The sequence below is a fragment of the Pimephales promelas genome, chromosome 25 (assembly GCF_988280905.1).
Source record: "Pimephales promelas chromosome 25, fPimPro1.hap1.1, whole genome shotgun sequence".
In the NCBI taxonomy this organism is placed as follows: Eukaryota; Metazoa; Chordata; class Actinopteri; order Cypriniformes; family Leuciscidae; genus Pimephales; species Pimephales promelas.
In genome coordinates this window covers 19,331,858-19,348,645 of record NC_142793.1, presented here as the reverse complement: position 1 = coordinate 19,348,645, position 16,788 = coordinate 19,331,858, and the positions used below count along the sequence as shown (strand labels likewise).

Genomic DNA, 16,788 nt, shown 5'->3' with positions numbered 1-16,788 from the left:
TGATACTAAATAAATACTAAAATCTTAATAAAATACTAATAAAATACTATTTTTATTATTTTATTAGTATTTTAAAATACTAATAAAATATTAGTAAAATAAATACAAATAAATCCAGTACTTGTGACATACACCTAGTGGGTGCTTTCTTCCGTTACCTTGTAGGTAACTGTAGCCTTCTGCCAGGAGCAGATGTCGTCAGGTGGTACACAACCTTCACTGGGTGTTTCGGCCCTCAACCACAACACCCTCCGGTTGGTGGGCCGGCAGTGATGGCCAAGTCACTGCCCATCTGCTCCTGGCTTCCAGCTTTCCTCCTCCCTCCTGTTCCATATCCAGCAGGAGGCACGTTCTGCCTCCTCCCCCATCCGACGTACTGCTTGTTTTTTCCTTCTTTCATCCATGCCCAGAGCTGATAGTAACCGCCAGGTTGATTTAGCGGGGAAACCTCTGCAGCCAACCTCCACTGGGAACAACCAGGCCTGCCATCCCTTGTCCTTGCAGTCCTGAAGAAGGGACTGATACTTTAAGGCCTTCCTCTCATGGGCAACCTCACATCCCTCCTCCCAAGGCACCGTCAGCTCAACTAGGATTATTTCTTGCCCTCTGTTGACCACAAGACAATGTCTGGACGGAGGGCTGTGAGCACCACCCCTGGGAATTGCAGCCTTTTTCCCACGTCCACCCTCATCTCCCAGGACCTGGCGTTTTGAAGGAGATTGGGTTTTGATGGTTTGGTTAAAACAGGCCTTTCTCCCTCCTTGATGAAGGTGATCGCCCTCTTCAAGCCCATACCGGCAGGCCTTTTCCTGCATCTCTCCTGTTCCAGTATGTCAGCAAGGGACAGTAACACTTTGTCATGACGCCACCTATACCGACCCTGAGTGAGAGCTGTTTTGCATCCTGATAGTATATGTGCCAATGTTCCCTTTTGCCCACATAACTTGCAGTTAGGATCTTCCCTCAGCCCCCATACATGTAAGTGTGCTGGCGAAGGGAGGGTGTCATAGACCGATCGCAGTAGGAAGGAAATTCGGTAGGGCTCCAGCCGCCATAACTCTTGCCAGGAGATCTTGCGCTTGGGAAGGTCCCATTTTGTCCATGCGCCCTGGGATCCTTGTTCCACTGCCCTTGCCATCCGCCTTTCCTCCTCACGGGCCCGCACCTCAGCCTGAACCATCTCCTGCCTGCTCTTTACACCAGCGCTTCTCCATTGCTGGAAATGTGCAGAGCCGAGTCCTCTCCGTCCGATGCAAGGGCTTCCAAGAATATCTCGCAGCCTCAGAGCACTCTCCGCCTGCTCTACAGCTGTGCTGGCTGCCCATTTACGTCCAGACCTGGTCATGACCCCTGCTTGCCTTACCAGTTCGTCTTTGGAGTCTCTGAGGCTAAGTAGGACTCTACACTTTGCCACTTTAAACTCTTCTACGATGGAGGACAAGGGAAGTTGCAGTTGGCCTGACCGAATGTAGAGGCCCACTGTGGAAAAACTAGGGGGAATCCCCAACCACCTTCGCAGGTGCTTGTTAGTCTTCCTTTCTATGCCCTCCACAGCCGTCATGGGTAACTCGTACATAGTAAAGAGCCAAAGAAGCCTGGGCAGGAGACCATGCTGGTACAGCCAGGTCTTGAATTTACCAGGGAGCTTGGACTTGTCGATCTTCTTTAGCCATTCCTCAGCTTGCTCCACCGTGTTTTTGGCATTGGCCCGATCTGAGAGTGACACATCGAACCACTTTCCTAAACACTTTACTGGGTTATCTTCAATTGATGGAATGGCCTCTCCCTGGACATGAAGACTGAACCTCCCTGTGGGCTTGCCCTTCCTGATCACCAGACTCCTAGACTTATTGGCCTTGAAAGACATCCTTGCCCACGTAGCTACAGCACCAAGGGTTTCCAAGACCCATCTTGCTTGAACGTGTGTACCAGTTGTTATTGTAATATCGTCCATAAACGCTCGGAGCACTGGCTGGGAGATGCCTGACTCTAGCGTGGGACCACGGGTTACTCCTTCTGCTGCTCCAACCAGAAGGTTCATGCCCATGACGAACAAGATAGGAGAGATGGTGCACCCCGTAGGAATCCCCTTTTGAAGATCTTGCCAGTTAGTTGTAAACTGCCCTGCTGTAAATCTTAGCTTAATCCCTCCTAGGTAGCTGGAAATCATGTCACGGATAGCCATAGGGATATGATAGTGGTCCAGTCCTTCTTGAATTAGGTCGTGCGGAACTGAACCGTAGGCATTTGCAAGATCTAACCATATGACTGTCAGGTCACTTTTCTTCTGCTTTGCCTCTTGGATCAGTTGGGTGATCATTGAAGTGTGCTCCAGGCACCCTGAAAAGCCTGGAACGCCTCCTTTATGTATGGTTAAAAGTTTTGATTAAAAGTTAGTTATATGTTGAAAATGAGTCAACACCTCCCTTGTGTAAGTCTGGGTTTCTTTTTTCAGTATCATGCTGTAGGCTTCTTAAATATTTCCAACAAAAGGTAAACGTTAGTTGTAATATTACAAAACAAATAGAAAGTCTACTATGTATGTTATCTATCGCATACGTATTCATTTTTAAACAAATATACTATATTATATTTAAACAATATTTGATGCTTATGTTCATATTCAAATAGCGTTGTACTTACACATAGCACAGGGGGAGGAACGATCATCTGAAGGTAGGAAGTATTTCATCGGTCATTGCAGTAACCCGGACAAGTTTCGATGAACACCAGAACTGATTACATTACATTACACAAATGTCTATGGTTCAAACTCGTTAAAGAACGAGAAAAATCGACTCGAAACGACTTTGTGTAAGTATTATTGAAGGTGTTAATGTTTGGGACAACTATAAAGTCATTAAAAAGTTATTAAAACATGTCTCTTTCTAGGAACTGTGCAAATGTAACTTGTAAGTATTAGTCTGTGTAACGTTACATCAAACATGCTTATGCATTTTGTAATAAGGTTCCCATAGTGATTGGTTCACTTGATTCAGTTAAAAACGGGCCCATAACCACAATCAAGAATGAAATAGGAGTGATATCCTTTAATGAGTGATTTTCTAAAAAATACCTGAAGATGGCAGCAAAATACGTATCATTTTTAAAACTGGGAGAGAAAAAAATCTTGTGTCCTAATGTACTAAAGGCCACGGACGTCATATGTTTTTATCTTTGTCAGATAATTTTTTAGGTTTTGATGAGTGATAAAAGGCAGCGAGCGAGGGTCCAGGGCTCCTGGGCCAAACCTCTTCACAAACCACAACAGCCAACTGGTATGACAACTTTACAAGAGTTTACCTATTATAATACATGTACAGCATACAGTACATATACAGTACTTGTATAGGTATAAAAACACTGACTAACTTTATAAATGGACTTCAGAAGACAAAACAGACAATATAGGTGAAGTTTTGTTACAGTGATAAGTGTGATGTCTAAATGGTTCCTTATATTCAAATTATTTATGTTAAGTTTCAGCTCAAGATGTTCAGTCAAGGTCATGGAAATACGGGCCGCGATCATTTGAGTTCAGTCAGCCTGACGTAAGTTTTATATGCTGTTTTCTTGGACAGTGCTCACATCTAAGTGTCTCTAATTTATCCTGTGTCTTTTTGTCAGCCCATCAGAGAGATTCCTGCAGAGAAAGTGATCGAGTGAGTGACTCAATACAAGGCACTTTCAAGCAACAAAACCCTGTTGTTGACTGACATGTCACACACACACACACACACATATATATATATATATTCACTGTGTTGTTTTTTTCTTTTCCCCAGAAATGCCGGTGACTATGAGATTAGTCAGGGGCCTACTGGTGTGTCCCGGTAAGAATACTCAGAGTTTAAAGTAGCATAAACTAAAAAAAATCCCCTTCAAAAGAACATTTCCTGCATTTCAGTGATTGTTTACTGTGTTTCTGCCCAGACTGCGGCTCACACCGGGGTTCCTACCGCAGGAGGAGGCAGACTGGATGTTTAGTAAGCTGCTCGCTGAACTGCCCTGGTCGCAAAAGACCAATTATAGGATGATGGGTAAGTCTTGGGTAAGGAAATAGTGTTTTAACCTCTGGAGATTATATTCAAGATTAACCACGTAAAGCCTGACATATGAAACTAGTGGAAGTGAAAAAATTGTCGAACCTTTAGACAAAATATTAAAAACATCTTGAAAAAAATGGGTGCTTCAGGCTTTTTAGCTCATATTGTATGATATAGTGAGAATATAGAGCACATTCTTGAGGAGGATGCAAAAATGCAAATAAATATCAGTTGTCAATCTATATCTCCCAATAAAATGTTTCAGTCTTATGATCAAAGTAGTAGTTTTCGTTGTGGAGGCAAAACATATAATGCTATGATAATTGAGAGATGAACTGGGTCATATTTGACACTCATATTTTAACATTATCCATTATTTAACATTATTTCAAAATGGATAATCAAGTAAATATAGGTTGCTTCAGTCCAATTAGTGCTCATTTTGAATTACTAACAATATGAAAGTTATTATTATGTTTACTTTATGAAAATCAGTAAACAAAAATCACAGCTAAAAAGACCACGGTATATAAATATAATGTGAACCGTGATCTGAAGGTGGATATTTTTACAATTATACTGCAAGGTCTTTTACTTAATTAAAAATATGTAAACTATCAATCAGACGACAGAAGGCATGTAATAGATTGTGTACAACCGTTTTTTCAGCAGTGTTGATTATGTTGATAATTTAGAGGCCTTAAAAATTTCAATTTGTCTATCAAAAAATGAGTCAGAAAGCCTGTCAACATAACTGAACATCAAACCTTTACTCAAAAATGCATAAAATAACACTTAATTTTAACATTTACTCTTTTTAATTCAGTTCTATGCAAGCAAAGCATGCTGGGAATTAAGAATCAACCCATGCAGTTTCAGTTAATTCAGCAAAAATGATTCACGTAATGATTTAAGTAAGCCTCAATTTTTAAATACAGTATATAAGTGGACTGAACACAATGAAATTAAGTTGGTCAAATTTCATTTTGTGTAAAGCAAATTGAAAAAAGCAGCAAAAAGCATATCCTGTAAACTTGGTGCTAAACGGGAGAATGAAAATAAGCATATAATGACAGACATTCTGCATCTGTCCCACTCAGACGTGTTCACGAAGTACACTTCCCACAGTGACTCACTCTTTCCAGTCCTCCTTCATCAGTAAATTGGCAGGAATGCCACTGCCTCCAGTTCTCTCGTCTGTTTACCTTTCACTGACATCATTTTTTTAAAAAGTCCCAAATATACCAAATGTTTAAACATTTGCTTTGGACCAGAAGTAGTTCATGTTTGACTGTGACTGATCGAGACTTGCTCTGGTTTCGCGAACTTTCGGCCCCTATTTGGTGCGCTGAAGATAGACACGTCATCAAGTCAACTCACATTTATTTATATATAGCGCTAAATACAATACAGATTGTTTTGAAGCAGCCTGACAGTAATAAATAGGAAAATAACAGTGATGTTGTTACTAAATTCATCATTTATTAAACCAATTCAATTTCAGCTGTAAAACATCTTTTCAGAAGACAATAGTGTCGTTATTCAAATTCAGTTCAGTGTTGATTCAGTTTAGTTCAAACGGTGCTGATGTTGCAAAATGTAAGCAACAAAGTCAATTTCAACTGTAAAGCAGCTCTACAGAAGACAAGTGCCATTATTCAGCTCAATTCAATTCACTATTGAGTTCAATATCCAGATCAGTTCAGTTGAGGTTTTGTTCTCATTCAATAGTGCAGTCAAATAACCAAGTGTAACTGAGTATATACTGAATATGAATTGTCTTTAAACCCCAGTAGATGTTAAGCAGTATTGAAAGTGCAAAGACCAGAACGCACTTTATATTTGTTGTGTTTTGCACTTCAGGTGATGGATATGAGGAACCCAGACTCACTTGTTGGTACGGAGAACTGCCATATACGTATTCACGCTCCACTATGGAGGCCAATGCTCAGGTAAATCGTACGATCTACTGTTTTTACTTTATCAATTGAACCATTTATCAAGCATCTCTTTCCATTTTTCTCTTTTATTATAGTGGCCTGCAGTTCTTAGCACTCTGCGCCTGGCTGTTGAGCAGAAGAGCGGCCACACGTTTAACTCATTGCTGTGTAACCTGTACCGGGACGGTAAAGACAGCATTGGTTGGCACAGTGACAGCGAGCCTTCATTAGGACCCCAGCCCACCATCGCCTCTCTGAGTCTGGGCGACACTAGAGTGTTCAGTCTCCGAAAGCAGCCGCTTCCTGTGAGTCTGCGAATGGGCCATTTATAACTTGTCACAGACATACTAGGGTTTAAATGTTGGGTATTATGGTGGATGCACGACGCATTAGGGCAGCGCGACTATTCATAATAAAACCAAAGTCATGATGGGCTTCCTGCTGTTTTTTGCGGTAGAACTGAAATAAATGAAGACAATGTTTGTTAATTTACATTTACATTACATTTATTCATTTAGCTGACACTTTTATCCAAAGCTATATATGTCAGAGGTCGCACAAAAGGGATAGTTCACTTTGAAATACATTTTTGGTATGTTTTAGCTTACCTCAAGGGCATCCAAGATATAGGCGTCTTTGTTTCCACAGTATTTTCAATTTTGATATTTTTAGGTCAAACCGTTCTTGTCTGTCAGTCATATAATGGAGGTATATGTTCACCACCTCAAAGAGCATGCGCAGAGAAGTCCAAATTAAACATGATTCAATGACTCGTAAATGTAAGTACACATTGATGGCCTAAGATACGAAACGAGCGGTTTGTGTGTCCTTTTTAGCCCTTAGAAAGAATCAACCAGCTTTTGCTTTTGAAGTCTGCGTACCCTGATTATGTTTCCATTATGTGTTTGTGTTCCAGGAGGACAATGGAGACTACAGCTATGTGGAGCGCATACGCATCCCGCTGGCCCACGGGACCCTCCTGCTCATGGAAGGCTGTACACAGGAGGACTGGCAGGTACTGCTCTGAAGAAATGACCTGATTTTGATAAACACAGAAGAATCACTTAACTAGAGTCAGATATCTAAGAATTGTTTTTTTTGGATCACAAGCTCAGACTGGAGCAGAAAAACACTAAGATTTACGAGAACTTTTACCAAGAGTTTATTCAAGATTTAATGTGACTCTATAAGAACTGGCAGGAGCATTTGTTTAGTCTAAAATGAGCAGTGAAGCTGCCAGATAATAACAGTCTGCTTTAAAAACGGTGCTGATTAAGCCAGACTGTGAAGAAAGGCTGAAAATGGCTAAATCAGTGTGAAGGGGTTGGGGTAGTCTTCCTTTGTTTTGGCTCTACAGTACATTCTGGAAAACTGATCACACGTGATCGGGATGATCTGGAACGGTCACACTGTTTGTCATCAAGAGTCTGTGTAATAGTGTAAAGAGGGAACATGAACGTGTTTCTTCACAGCATACTGAGGCGGACAGTGTTTCCAAGAGAGACTTTGCAAAACAGTGCACATAAAATACTACAGACACTGGAGAGAAATCACAAAACATACAATATTTCAGAGCGGAAAAACGTACCCCCTCGCAATCTAGTGGACCGGGAGTTAAATGCTCTAAAATAGCAGTGCTTTTCATTTAAATTAAGTCATTATAGTCACTCTTTTCAGCACAAACATGCTTCTCTTAAATGAAAACTCAACTTTTCATGATAATAGTAATGATATTGGAATATTATGATATTGTGATGATGAGAAAAAAAAGAAAACCCAAAATAATATTAGGGCTGTGAAACGATTAATCGCGATTAATCACATCCATAATAAAAGTTTGTGTTTACATAATGTATGTGTGTGAACTGTGTATAATTATTTTGCATATGTAAATACACACACATACATGTATATGTTTAAGAAAAATGTGTTATTTATATATAAAATATTTATCTATAGTACAAATTTTATATATATATATATATATGAAGAGTTCAGATGCAAAAGCCTCTAAATGCCATTTGAAATTTTCTTCTTTAATGATGATTTTTATCAAACTTGTATATTTAAGTTCAGTAATTTTACTTAAATAACAATTAATAGGTAATTATCATTGCCATTTAAGTGAAATCACTGAACTTAAATATACAAGCTTGATAAAAATTATCATTCTAGAAGAAAATTTCAAATGGCACTTAGAGGCTTTTGCATCTGAACTCTTCATATATATATATATATATATACAGTATATATAAGCAAATATTTCTTAAATGTATACATGCTTAAATGTATACAAATAATTATACACAGTTCACACACATGTATTATGCAAACAAAAACTTTTATTTTGGATGCGATTAATCGCAATTAATCGTTTTACAGCCTTAAAAAAATATATATATATATATATATATATATATATATAAAATACAATTTCAATTTAGTTGGACTTTTAATTATTATTTAATGGTTCTTTACATTTGTATATATATACATTTTTGTAATTTGATTTTTACTGACCCCCCACACACACACACACTTTTTTGTATTTAACATGTTATTTTACGTTTGAAAACTTTCTATTGATTAGGTAGCAGTTAATCGTTATGTCATGACGCCATATATCTATACACACAGTGTAAATGAGTGCACTTAGAAAAGTATTTTTTTTTTTTTTTGCATTTTAATGTAAAAACCTGCTGGAAGTTATTTTAATCCTGATTGAGTTGTTTTGGAAATCCGACTCCAAGAAGAACCACAGGCCTTTGTTGAGGCACAAAGAATAGATAAAGGTCAAAAGCATTTAATGGCGACATCTTAAAACCGTTTAAGAAAGGTCACTCGCGGATTGTGCCAAAAAGCTTTCAGACGATCTTATTAGGTCGACATAACTCTCATTGACCTGTCAAAATAAAGTTAACTAAACCCACATGTATGGCTGTTTACAACATTTGTATAGGCTTTGAAAGCTGTTACATAATTGTCAAACTGTGGGGACCAATGCAACATTGTATCTGTGCATGTACACTCTTTTTGCTTAGGCAAGCTACATTCTTTATCATCTGTCTGTCAAAATATACATGACACCATGTGTAATCGTGTATTTGAAATATTAAATACATATCATGCATCACCGCTGTATTTCGAGGAATTAACCTTATTTAAGTTGGTTTATTGGCTACATTGCCTCATTGTGAGTGCCGTTTTAACATTATTTATGTTTTTATTTGTGTTTTAATAGCACCAGGTCGCAAAGGAGTACCATGACCGCGGGCCTCGGATAAATCTCACTTTCCGCACCATGTACCCAGAGCCAGAGAGGTGGAGATCTGTGAGATGATCGCTGAGAGAAAAGACAGCGGAGTTGAAGAGGTCCGTCTCATTCACAGACTATACTGTTAAACACATCCTTTCTGTTCTATTTAACTATTTATTTAAGTTCACTTTCAGTCAAAGACCTGAAAAATGATAAACTTATTGACTGGCATTATTGTATTTTGGTTTACGTAAATGATTGTTTTCTCACAGCAGTTGTCCACAAAATAGCTTTTGTTCCAAGAAAGAATTACAGGTTTTACTTGTTTATGACGTTTGGAGAATGGCAAATAAATGGTGCCAAGTTGCCCATATTTCAGTTACCGCCCACAAAGGCTCTTTTTATAGGTAAATTGCTTAATATAGTTTAAATATTGCATGTTCTGCGATTTCTTTCATTTATAGCTTGTGGTGAATAAAACTGAATTACAAACATTTGTTCAATGTCATTATGGATAGGGGTTTAGTTACACTGCCGTTCAAAAGTTTGGGGTCGGTAAGATTATTATATATTTTTTTGCTTTAAAAAAAGTCTACTTACAAAGACTAAATTTATTTGATCAAAAATACAGTAAAAAATGTAATATTGTGAGAGATTATTACAATTTAAATTAACTATTTTCTGTTGGATTATATTTTAATATGTAATTTGTAACAACATTACTTCAGTCTTCAGTGTCACATTATACCTTCAGAAATAATAGATGATTTTGGTACTCAGTTATTAATAAATATTCTTATTATTTGAAAGTTTAAAAACTTATTTTAAAATTTTTGCTGCTTAATATTTTTATGGAAATCATGCTACATTTTTTTCAGGATTCGTTGATGAATAAAAACTTCAAAAAGAACAGCATTTTTTAAAATTATAAATATATTTTTTAATCAATTTAATGTATCCTTGTTGAATAAAGTAATATTTTTTCTATAAAAAATATTTATTGTGCTATATAATTTTATAATTAAAGTTACACATGGGTGATGTCAAACAATTTTATTCAAAACTAGCCTGTTCAACAAACGCTAGGAAACTATCCATCTTCTGTATTTAGTTTTTATATTATGAGGTTTATAATATTTTCGAAGGGCTGCAAGTCTTTCCAAGATGTTTGTTTTTACAACATGTATCCCACGTTTTCTGTGCTCATCACGTTATTGATGAGTCACGGTTGAGTCCTTGTGTGATTGGTTGAGCTAAATGTGTCTGTCCACACACATTACCACCAAGACCATGGCAACTCAAACAATCAACAGAAATGCTATCAAAGAAAACAAAAATATTATGTAACCCACTGTGTAAAACTTTTCTTGAGTGTATTTTTAAATTTGTGCATGTTCATTCCCCGGAGTTCAAGGCACAAAGGGTCATATATGGGGCTGTTACTGTATGCCACTCTTTTAAAGAAAATATCCTTAAATATGGGAACGCCGTCAAACGAAAGCAATCGTTTTGGCAATGCCAGATAATAACCAGAGAAATGCAAAATGTTTAGACACTGCAAACCGTGAATCTCTTGCTCTTGCTTGTGACTTCAGTGATTTGTCGGAGCTCTTTAATTTGTGTTACTTGGTGTTCCTTTCTGCTTGGCTGGCAATGCAATGCCTTTCAGAGCTTCCCCATAAAGACCGACCTGCACATGGAAATGCTGCTTCTGTTCTGGAATGCAGGGACTCTCGCTGTGTAATGGGATCACTGGCCATTATTTCTTCCACTACAATTAACTTTGTTATTAGTTTCATTCCCAGAGTGTGCAGGGAGATCTGTTGGGTTAGGGGGAATAGTGTGTGCAACAGCTCTGACTGAGAAACAAATCCTCCACTCCGTTAAAGAGACAGTTTAACATTAACATTCTGTCATTATTCTTTCACCCTCAGATCATTTCAAACTTTCATTCATCTTCAAAACACAAATGAAGCTATTTTTAATGAAACCTAAGAGATTTCGGTCCCTTGTTTGAAAGTCCATTCCACCAAAACTTCATAGTTTTCATAAAAACATTGTTAAAGACTTCAATATGATTTGAACAGTTAAATCCAAGTGTTCTGAAAAACTAATGATCGCTTTATATGATGAACAATTTAGGCTATTTTAATTTAGGCTTTCATACACAATGATCAGAGCTCATAATATTTTAAACAGAAGCTCAAACATGTTTGCTTTGTGCGCAAGAACCAATTAGGTTTGTTCTCGTGTGTCAGACAAACACCTTTGAGTTTCTGCAAGAACCATGATCTCTTTTACGATCTCTTTATGAACTTTTTGAAGTGTCGAGGTATTGGTGGAATGGACTTTAAAGCTACACTGTGTGATTTTTACCTCCATCTAGCGGTGAAAATCTATATGACCATCCAGGGAATATTAGTTTCTGTTCCTCTCAATTCTGATTTCGTTTTAACTCCTACGGTGGCCAGTGTAGTCCAATATTAGCGTGGCTTCCAGTTCGACCTCGTCCATGATTTTTAACTCAAACGTAAACGCGAAAGGCGAAGCTTGAATTAACGGGTATGTCCCTCTTTGGCTAATGTACTTTCAAGATGGAGGGGCGACATGGCGACTGACATTAGAACCCCTTACCCGTCTGTATTTTCAATGGCATATTATACACTCACGAGAATACTTTATTACTCGAACAAAGTAAATATACATTAATTTGCACATATATTTTTGAAAGAACTAAGTGTTTTTGGCTACGAATAAACTAAAAGAGTTACACAGTGTAGCTTTAAATGGAGAGACAGAAATCTTTCAGGTCTCATAAAAAATATATGTTTTGTGTTTGAAGAAAAGGCTTCTGGCTTTTGGACATGAGGGTGAATAACTAATTTTTTGGTGAACTTACCCTTTAACATAGATGGATTTTCAAAACCTTCATGGTACCTCTTTCCAGAACACCTTCAAATAAACTTTTGGCATAGCGTCCAGTATGCATTCAACATTTCTCAATTGCACTGGGATCATAACCAACATAAAAACGGCATGTTCGGGAAGTCCAATAACCCGTGTCCTGCCAGGATGCTCTCTCCCAGTGGCCTTTTGTAAGCAAGAACACATGGATTAGTTTTCAGCACCTGTCTCAGAACTGGAAACTGTCCCTTGTGTCCAACCGCAAGGGTCTGCTGTCATGTTACATCAGAGTCATGCAAACCATGCGTCTCGTCCCCTCTTTGTCATACGAGTTAGACTTGGAACCAAAGGGGTGGAAGTTGTGTCTTTTCAATAAGCGATTAAAGGTCACACGAGCAATAAAGTGGCTTTGGATTGAATGACTACTCACAAAGTGCACAACTTTTTGTCTCGCTTGGCTGACCAGCTTCATGAAGACAAATTCCCACTCCTCCTAATTCTCAGATCAGAGAGCTGCACACAGCTCTAGATGAGTCTAGACACATAAGGCTAACAGAAACATGAGTGGTGGCGGCACGTATCCTTTAGACTCGACGTGTGTCTTTTCATTCCCACCAATACTAAGACCCAGGTCTCCCTCTGTCTGAGGGGAAAACTCCTCCTTTTCCCATCAGAACTCAGGAGCAAAAACAACATCCCTTCCGAGTACGTTGCACTCACCCCCATTTAGATAAGGATTATGTTTACTTCCACAATAGAGAGTGAAACAGAGTTAATTAATTGTCATTTGTTTCATTGCTTACAGGAAGAGATGGACTGAATATTGCTTTGGGGAGGCATATCTAGGAATCCATTTTTAGGCCCTGATATTATCTTGCTTGATATCTAATTTCTGAGTGTTTACATCTGGGCATGCACAATATATCGGTACCATATCCGTTATACGTAATTGATAATTTCCTCTATTTTTACATCAGTTTAGCTTTGCTGTCATCCAACACTCAATCTTAAACAAAACAAAATTATTATTATTTTAATAAGACTGTTTTTTAGCAAATCTTAAAATTATTATCCTTCATACTGCACTTTATGATGATGCATAAATTGACTTAGCATTTAAAACAATTTGACTTTGGTTTTTAGGGTTTTATTTTAAGTTGTAGCATACTCAAAGTTTTATACTTCTCATCTTTGAGTTGGTTCTAAAGTAAATAGCCTGTTGAGGTAATGTAAGTAACTTTATGTTTATGTGCTATCCATTACAGGAGTGACATGTTTTGGTCCGTGTTGGAGAAGTCAGTGTGTTGCCTCTGCTAATTTTGGATGTTATGTCGAGCAAGTGGCCTACATGGGAATGTGTCTATGTTGTGCTATAAATACATGGCTTTTCGTCCCGTAATGAGGCCAAGTATAAGGAAAATAAAGTGGCTCGGTGTGGTATTTTCACCCTTTTTTATTATGTTAACAGACAGACCTGTTAATGTGACAACAAATTTGTTTATGCTCCTTATAAACATGGGAGAACTAAATCAAGCCGCAGTGGCCCTAAGCCAGCATGGGGATTTATTGTTTCAGGGATATATGTTGCTTTTTTATTAAATGTGATCATTTAATGTAATAGTTCATGTGTTCTATAAACCTGTTTTCCTTTTTTGTCTTATATACCCCCTCAACCTCATTAGTAAGGCCAGTGGTTCTCAACATTTTAGACTCCAAAACCCCTCACTCTCAGTGAAAATTACAGAATTGTTTAAATAACTGATCGTTCTAGTTTGTTTACACTTTTTATTACCAATGAATTACAACTTCTTTACCTACTTCTTCCAGTTTTTTTTTTTACCTACAAATAGCAATTTCTATACCGGATAAAATCGTTTTATAAATTAACATAACACTTCCGGGTCTTTAAAATTCCCTCCTTAAGACCAGGGGTTTTTTTTTAAGAAAGTGAGAATGCTGGACACCAAACCAGTAATGTGTTAATTTTAGCCCCTAATATTATTTTCATATAATATAGCATTATCATTAATATGATTAAAATTCCCATAATAAGTCAATAATTAAGATAATTAATCAAATGCCTATATAAATAAGACAATTTCTCCAAAAAAGACCTCCTTAACCTGTTTGTTGATGAAAACCAGATATTTAAAAAATAAATAAATCATTAGTACAGAAGAAAATAATTATTATCAAAGCTTGACCGTTGACTATTTGACTAAACCCTTCCTAAATTGGTTGAAGCATTAACTACAAAACAGGTGTATTGTCATTTTTAAGAAAAGAAAAATATGATTTTTAAAAAAAACTGATTTTAATTTAAATACAAAAAATAAATTTGAAATAAGTGTTAAGCATAGCTCCAAGAAGTAATTTATGAGGTTCAAGCACTTTAAGGCCTCTAAGCACATGTGTAAAAAAGGTATTATGTTTTATTTAGCAAGCCTGTAACCACCTACAGTATCATAGATGGAATAGACCATTTACTAAGGAAATATGTGGTTTACCTAGGACTAGTTTGTGCGGATGTAAGTTTTTGAAATAATCTCCAATATTTAACGATTGATTCAATTGACAGCATGGGTCCTAGAGCCAAAGTTTCTTAGAATGAGGAGTAAAATCGAGTGATATAGCGAACAATCCTTTACACACGTGAAAATTGCGAAGCCCCCTAAACTAAAACTAACCAGTGCAAAACCGTACAATTTAAATTTCGCACCAGTTTGGCAAAACGAGTCATGAGACTGTTTATTTGTAAAACATTTGCTTGCTTCTGTAACATTGGTGTCATTGGCAAGGGTTTCAATCTTGAGGATGAAGAGAGGCTCCTAAAATCCTGTTAAGTTTGTTCAGGATTACCCAGCTGTCCTGTGCTGTATTTATTTAAAGTGTTCAAAATACCAGCAGCTGTTACTGATCATGCAGGTATAGAGGGTTACAGCTAAAATACCTCTCATCTCTTTGACATTTTTCATAGATGGAGGCCATTGTATTTCTTTATTGTTTTTATGGTATTGTTTCAACATAGTACATAGAAACAAGCTATTAGTCAACTTGATAAGGCGTTCAACACGTGGTTTGTGTAGTTGTCCTGATGTCACCTGATTGATAATACCCTAGCGGGTGGATGAACGTGCATATCTGCAAGTGTCTGAGTGCGCCTCTGCCCAAAATAGATGTTACTTAGTGTAGACTTTACGGTAGCCCCTTGACGTCTGAAATATGGGATGAGAGGGTGAGATGGCACCTTAGGGTTTCCTGTTTTGCTTTTAATGGGTCATCCATGACAGGAACTGCCACTGTGTGTTACGTCACAATATCCAACCCCTATAATTTCACACATGGCTCCCAAAATGTCTCTGGGTTCTTTGGACATGGACTATTTGAGGGTTATTGACAGATCTGAGTGGCACATGAAGAGATTGAGTAGGAGTAAAGTGAGAGCTGATGAAACTCATTATCATGGTGAGATCATGGTCGTGGCACTGCTAGGTGAGATTCTTGCCGAGTGCATGTCGCTGAGCTTACGACACCTCTAGTAAAGGAGAAAAATAGTTCATAGATAGTCATCAACCCCTCCATGTCCTTGTCCTTATCCGGCCGAATAGCTTCATCATTTAATTTCCTTCAGTTAAATGGACTCTAGATGTGAAATTCACCTGTTTAAGTAAAAACAATTCTATAAAATAAATGTAATAATAGTGATAAAACAAATGTAATATTAAATTTTATATATATATATATATATATAGAATTTCATAATTTTTCTCTGTATTTTATTTTTATTTTGCTTTTATATATTTATATTTTGTATATTTTATTATATATGTATATTATTTTATGTTTTATTTATTTTTATTTTCTGTTTTTAAATTGGACTTGTATCATTATTTTACTTGTACAAGTGAATCTCACAAAAAGTCGCATCAAAATAAATATTAAAAAATGATTATTTTTTTTATAAAATAAAGCTTGTTTTCCAATTTTTTATTTTATTTTGGTTTTTGGTACTACTAAGTACGTTTTTGAGGATTTGTTTTTTACAGTATTACAGTAATTAATTGCGAATAATGTGAATTGGAAATAAAAAGACCAGACAGAGTACACTAATGAGAATTTCAAGGAAAAATGTGTTTAATTTTAAATAGAGCAGCATTGCAATGCAAATAGTTGTAATGATCCCAAAACAGCTTCATTATCTGACTGTATTTGTATAGTATGATGTATAGATTTCCCCAAACCTTTTGTTCCTCTACGTCCTCCTATTTTTCTGCTCCTGGCCATTGAAAAAAACACCCTTTTCTGATTCCCTCTGCACATATCCTCTTCTCTCCTTCCCCTCCCACTTCTTCTTTCCCAACTCCCTCTCTGACTGGCATTTATTTCAAGGATCTGATTTGGAGAGACTGGTATGGCAGCCGGAACCATGACTGTTCTCAGTGGGTGGGTGGAGCCAGAGCGTTAGGGGAGTGAAGCGTATAAAAGCCTGAGCTGGTTCATCCCTGTCAGTGGCACGCTCAGAAACGACAGAGTGAACCGGTATTCACCTCGAGTATCTTGTATTCTCAAACTGTTTGTTAGCGTCACCTTCTGTCAAGAAGAATACAAGGAAGAGAGAAAGCTGCTATAAAACCTTCACCAC

At 37.3% G+C, this 16,788-nt stretch overlaps 1 protein-coding gene across 4 annotated transcripts; it reads left to right on the top strand.

The window, feature by feature from the left end:
- The first annotated feature begins 2,681 nt into the window (after positions 1-2,681).
- On the top strand, positions 2,682-16,675 carry alkbh3 (alkB homolog 3, alpha-ketoglutarate dependent dioxygenase). Of its 4 annotated transcripts, none has more exons than XM_039658041.2 (11): positions 2,682-2,814; positions 2,893-2,912; positions 3,185-3,278; positions 3,481-3,551; positions 3,628-3,662; positions 3,786-3,833; positions 3,934-4,040; positions 5,910-5,998; positions 6,082-6,291; positions 6,903-7,001; positions 9,228-9,738. In XM_039658041.2, exons 3-11 carry the CDS (start codon positions 3,203-3,205, stop codon positions 9,324-9,326), a joined length of 834 nt encoding a protein of 277 aa, XP_039513975.1. In that variant the 5' UTR covers positions 2,682-2,814; positions 2,893-2,912; positions 3,185-3,202; the 3' UTR covers positions 9,327-9,738. The 4 variants fall into 4 exon arrangements, with proteins under 4 accessions (XP_039513975.1, XP_039513976.1, XP_039513977.1 ...); XM_039658042.2 differs by lacking the exon at positions 2,893-2,912 and adding an exon at positions 16,536-16,675 and having other exon boundaries at positions 2,683-2,814; positions 9,228-9,358; XM_039658043.2 differs by lacking the exon at positions 2,893-2,912 and adding an exon at positions 13,412-15,934 and having other exon boundaries at positions 2,683-2,814; positions 9,228-9,358.
- Positions 16,676-16,788: the final 113 nt, after the last annotated feature.

Excerpts from the sequence above, each read along its gene's own strand:
- alkbh3 (XM_039658042.2), top strand. The coding sequence starts at position 3,203 with ATGAGTGATAAAAGGCAGCGAGCGAGGGTCCAGGGCTCCTGGGCCAAA. Across the intron at positions 6,292-6,902 it reads TCCGAAAGCAGCCGCTTCCT|GAGGACAATGGAGACTACAG; the intron begins GTGAGTCTGCGA and ends TTTGTGTTCCAG. Across the intron at positions 7,002-9,227 it reads GTACACAGGAGGACTGGCAG|CACCAGGTCGCAAAGGAGTA; the intron begins GTACTGCTCTGA and ends GTGTTTTAATAG.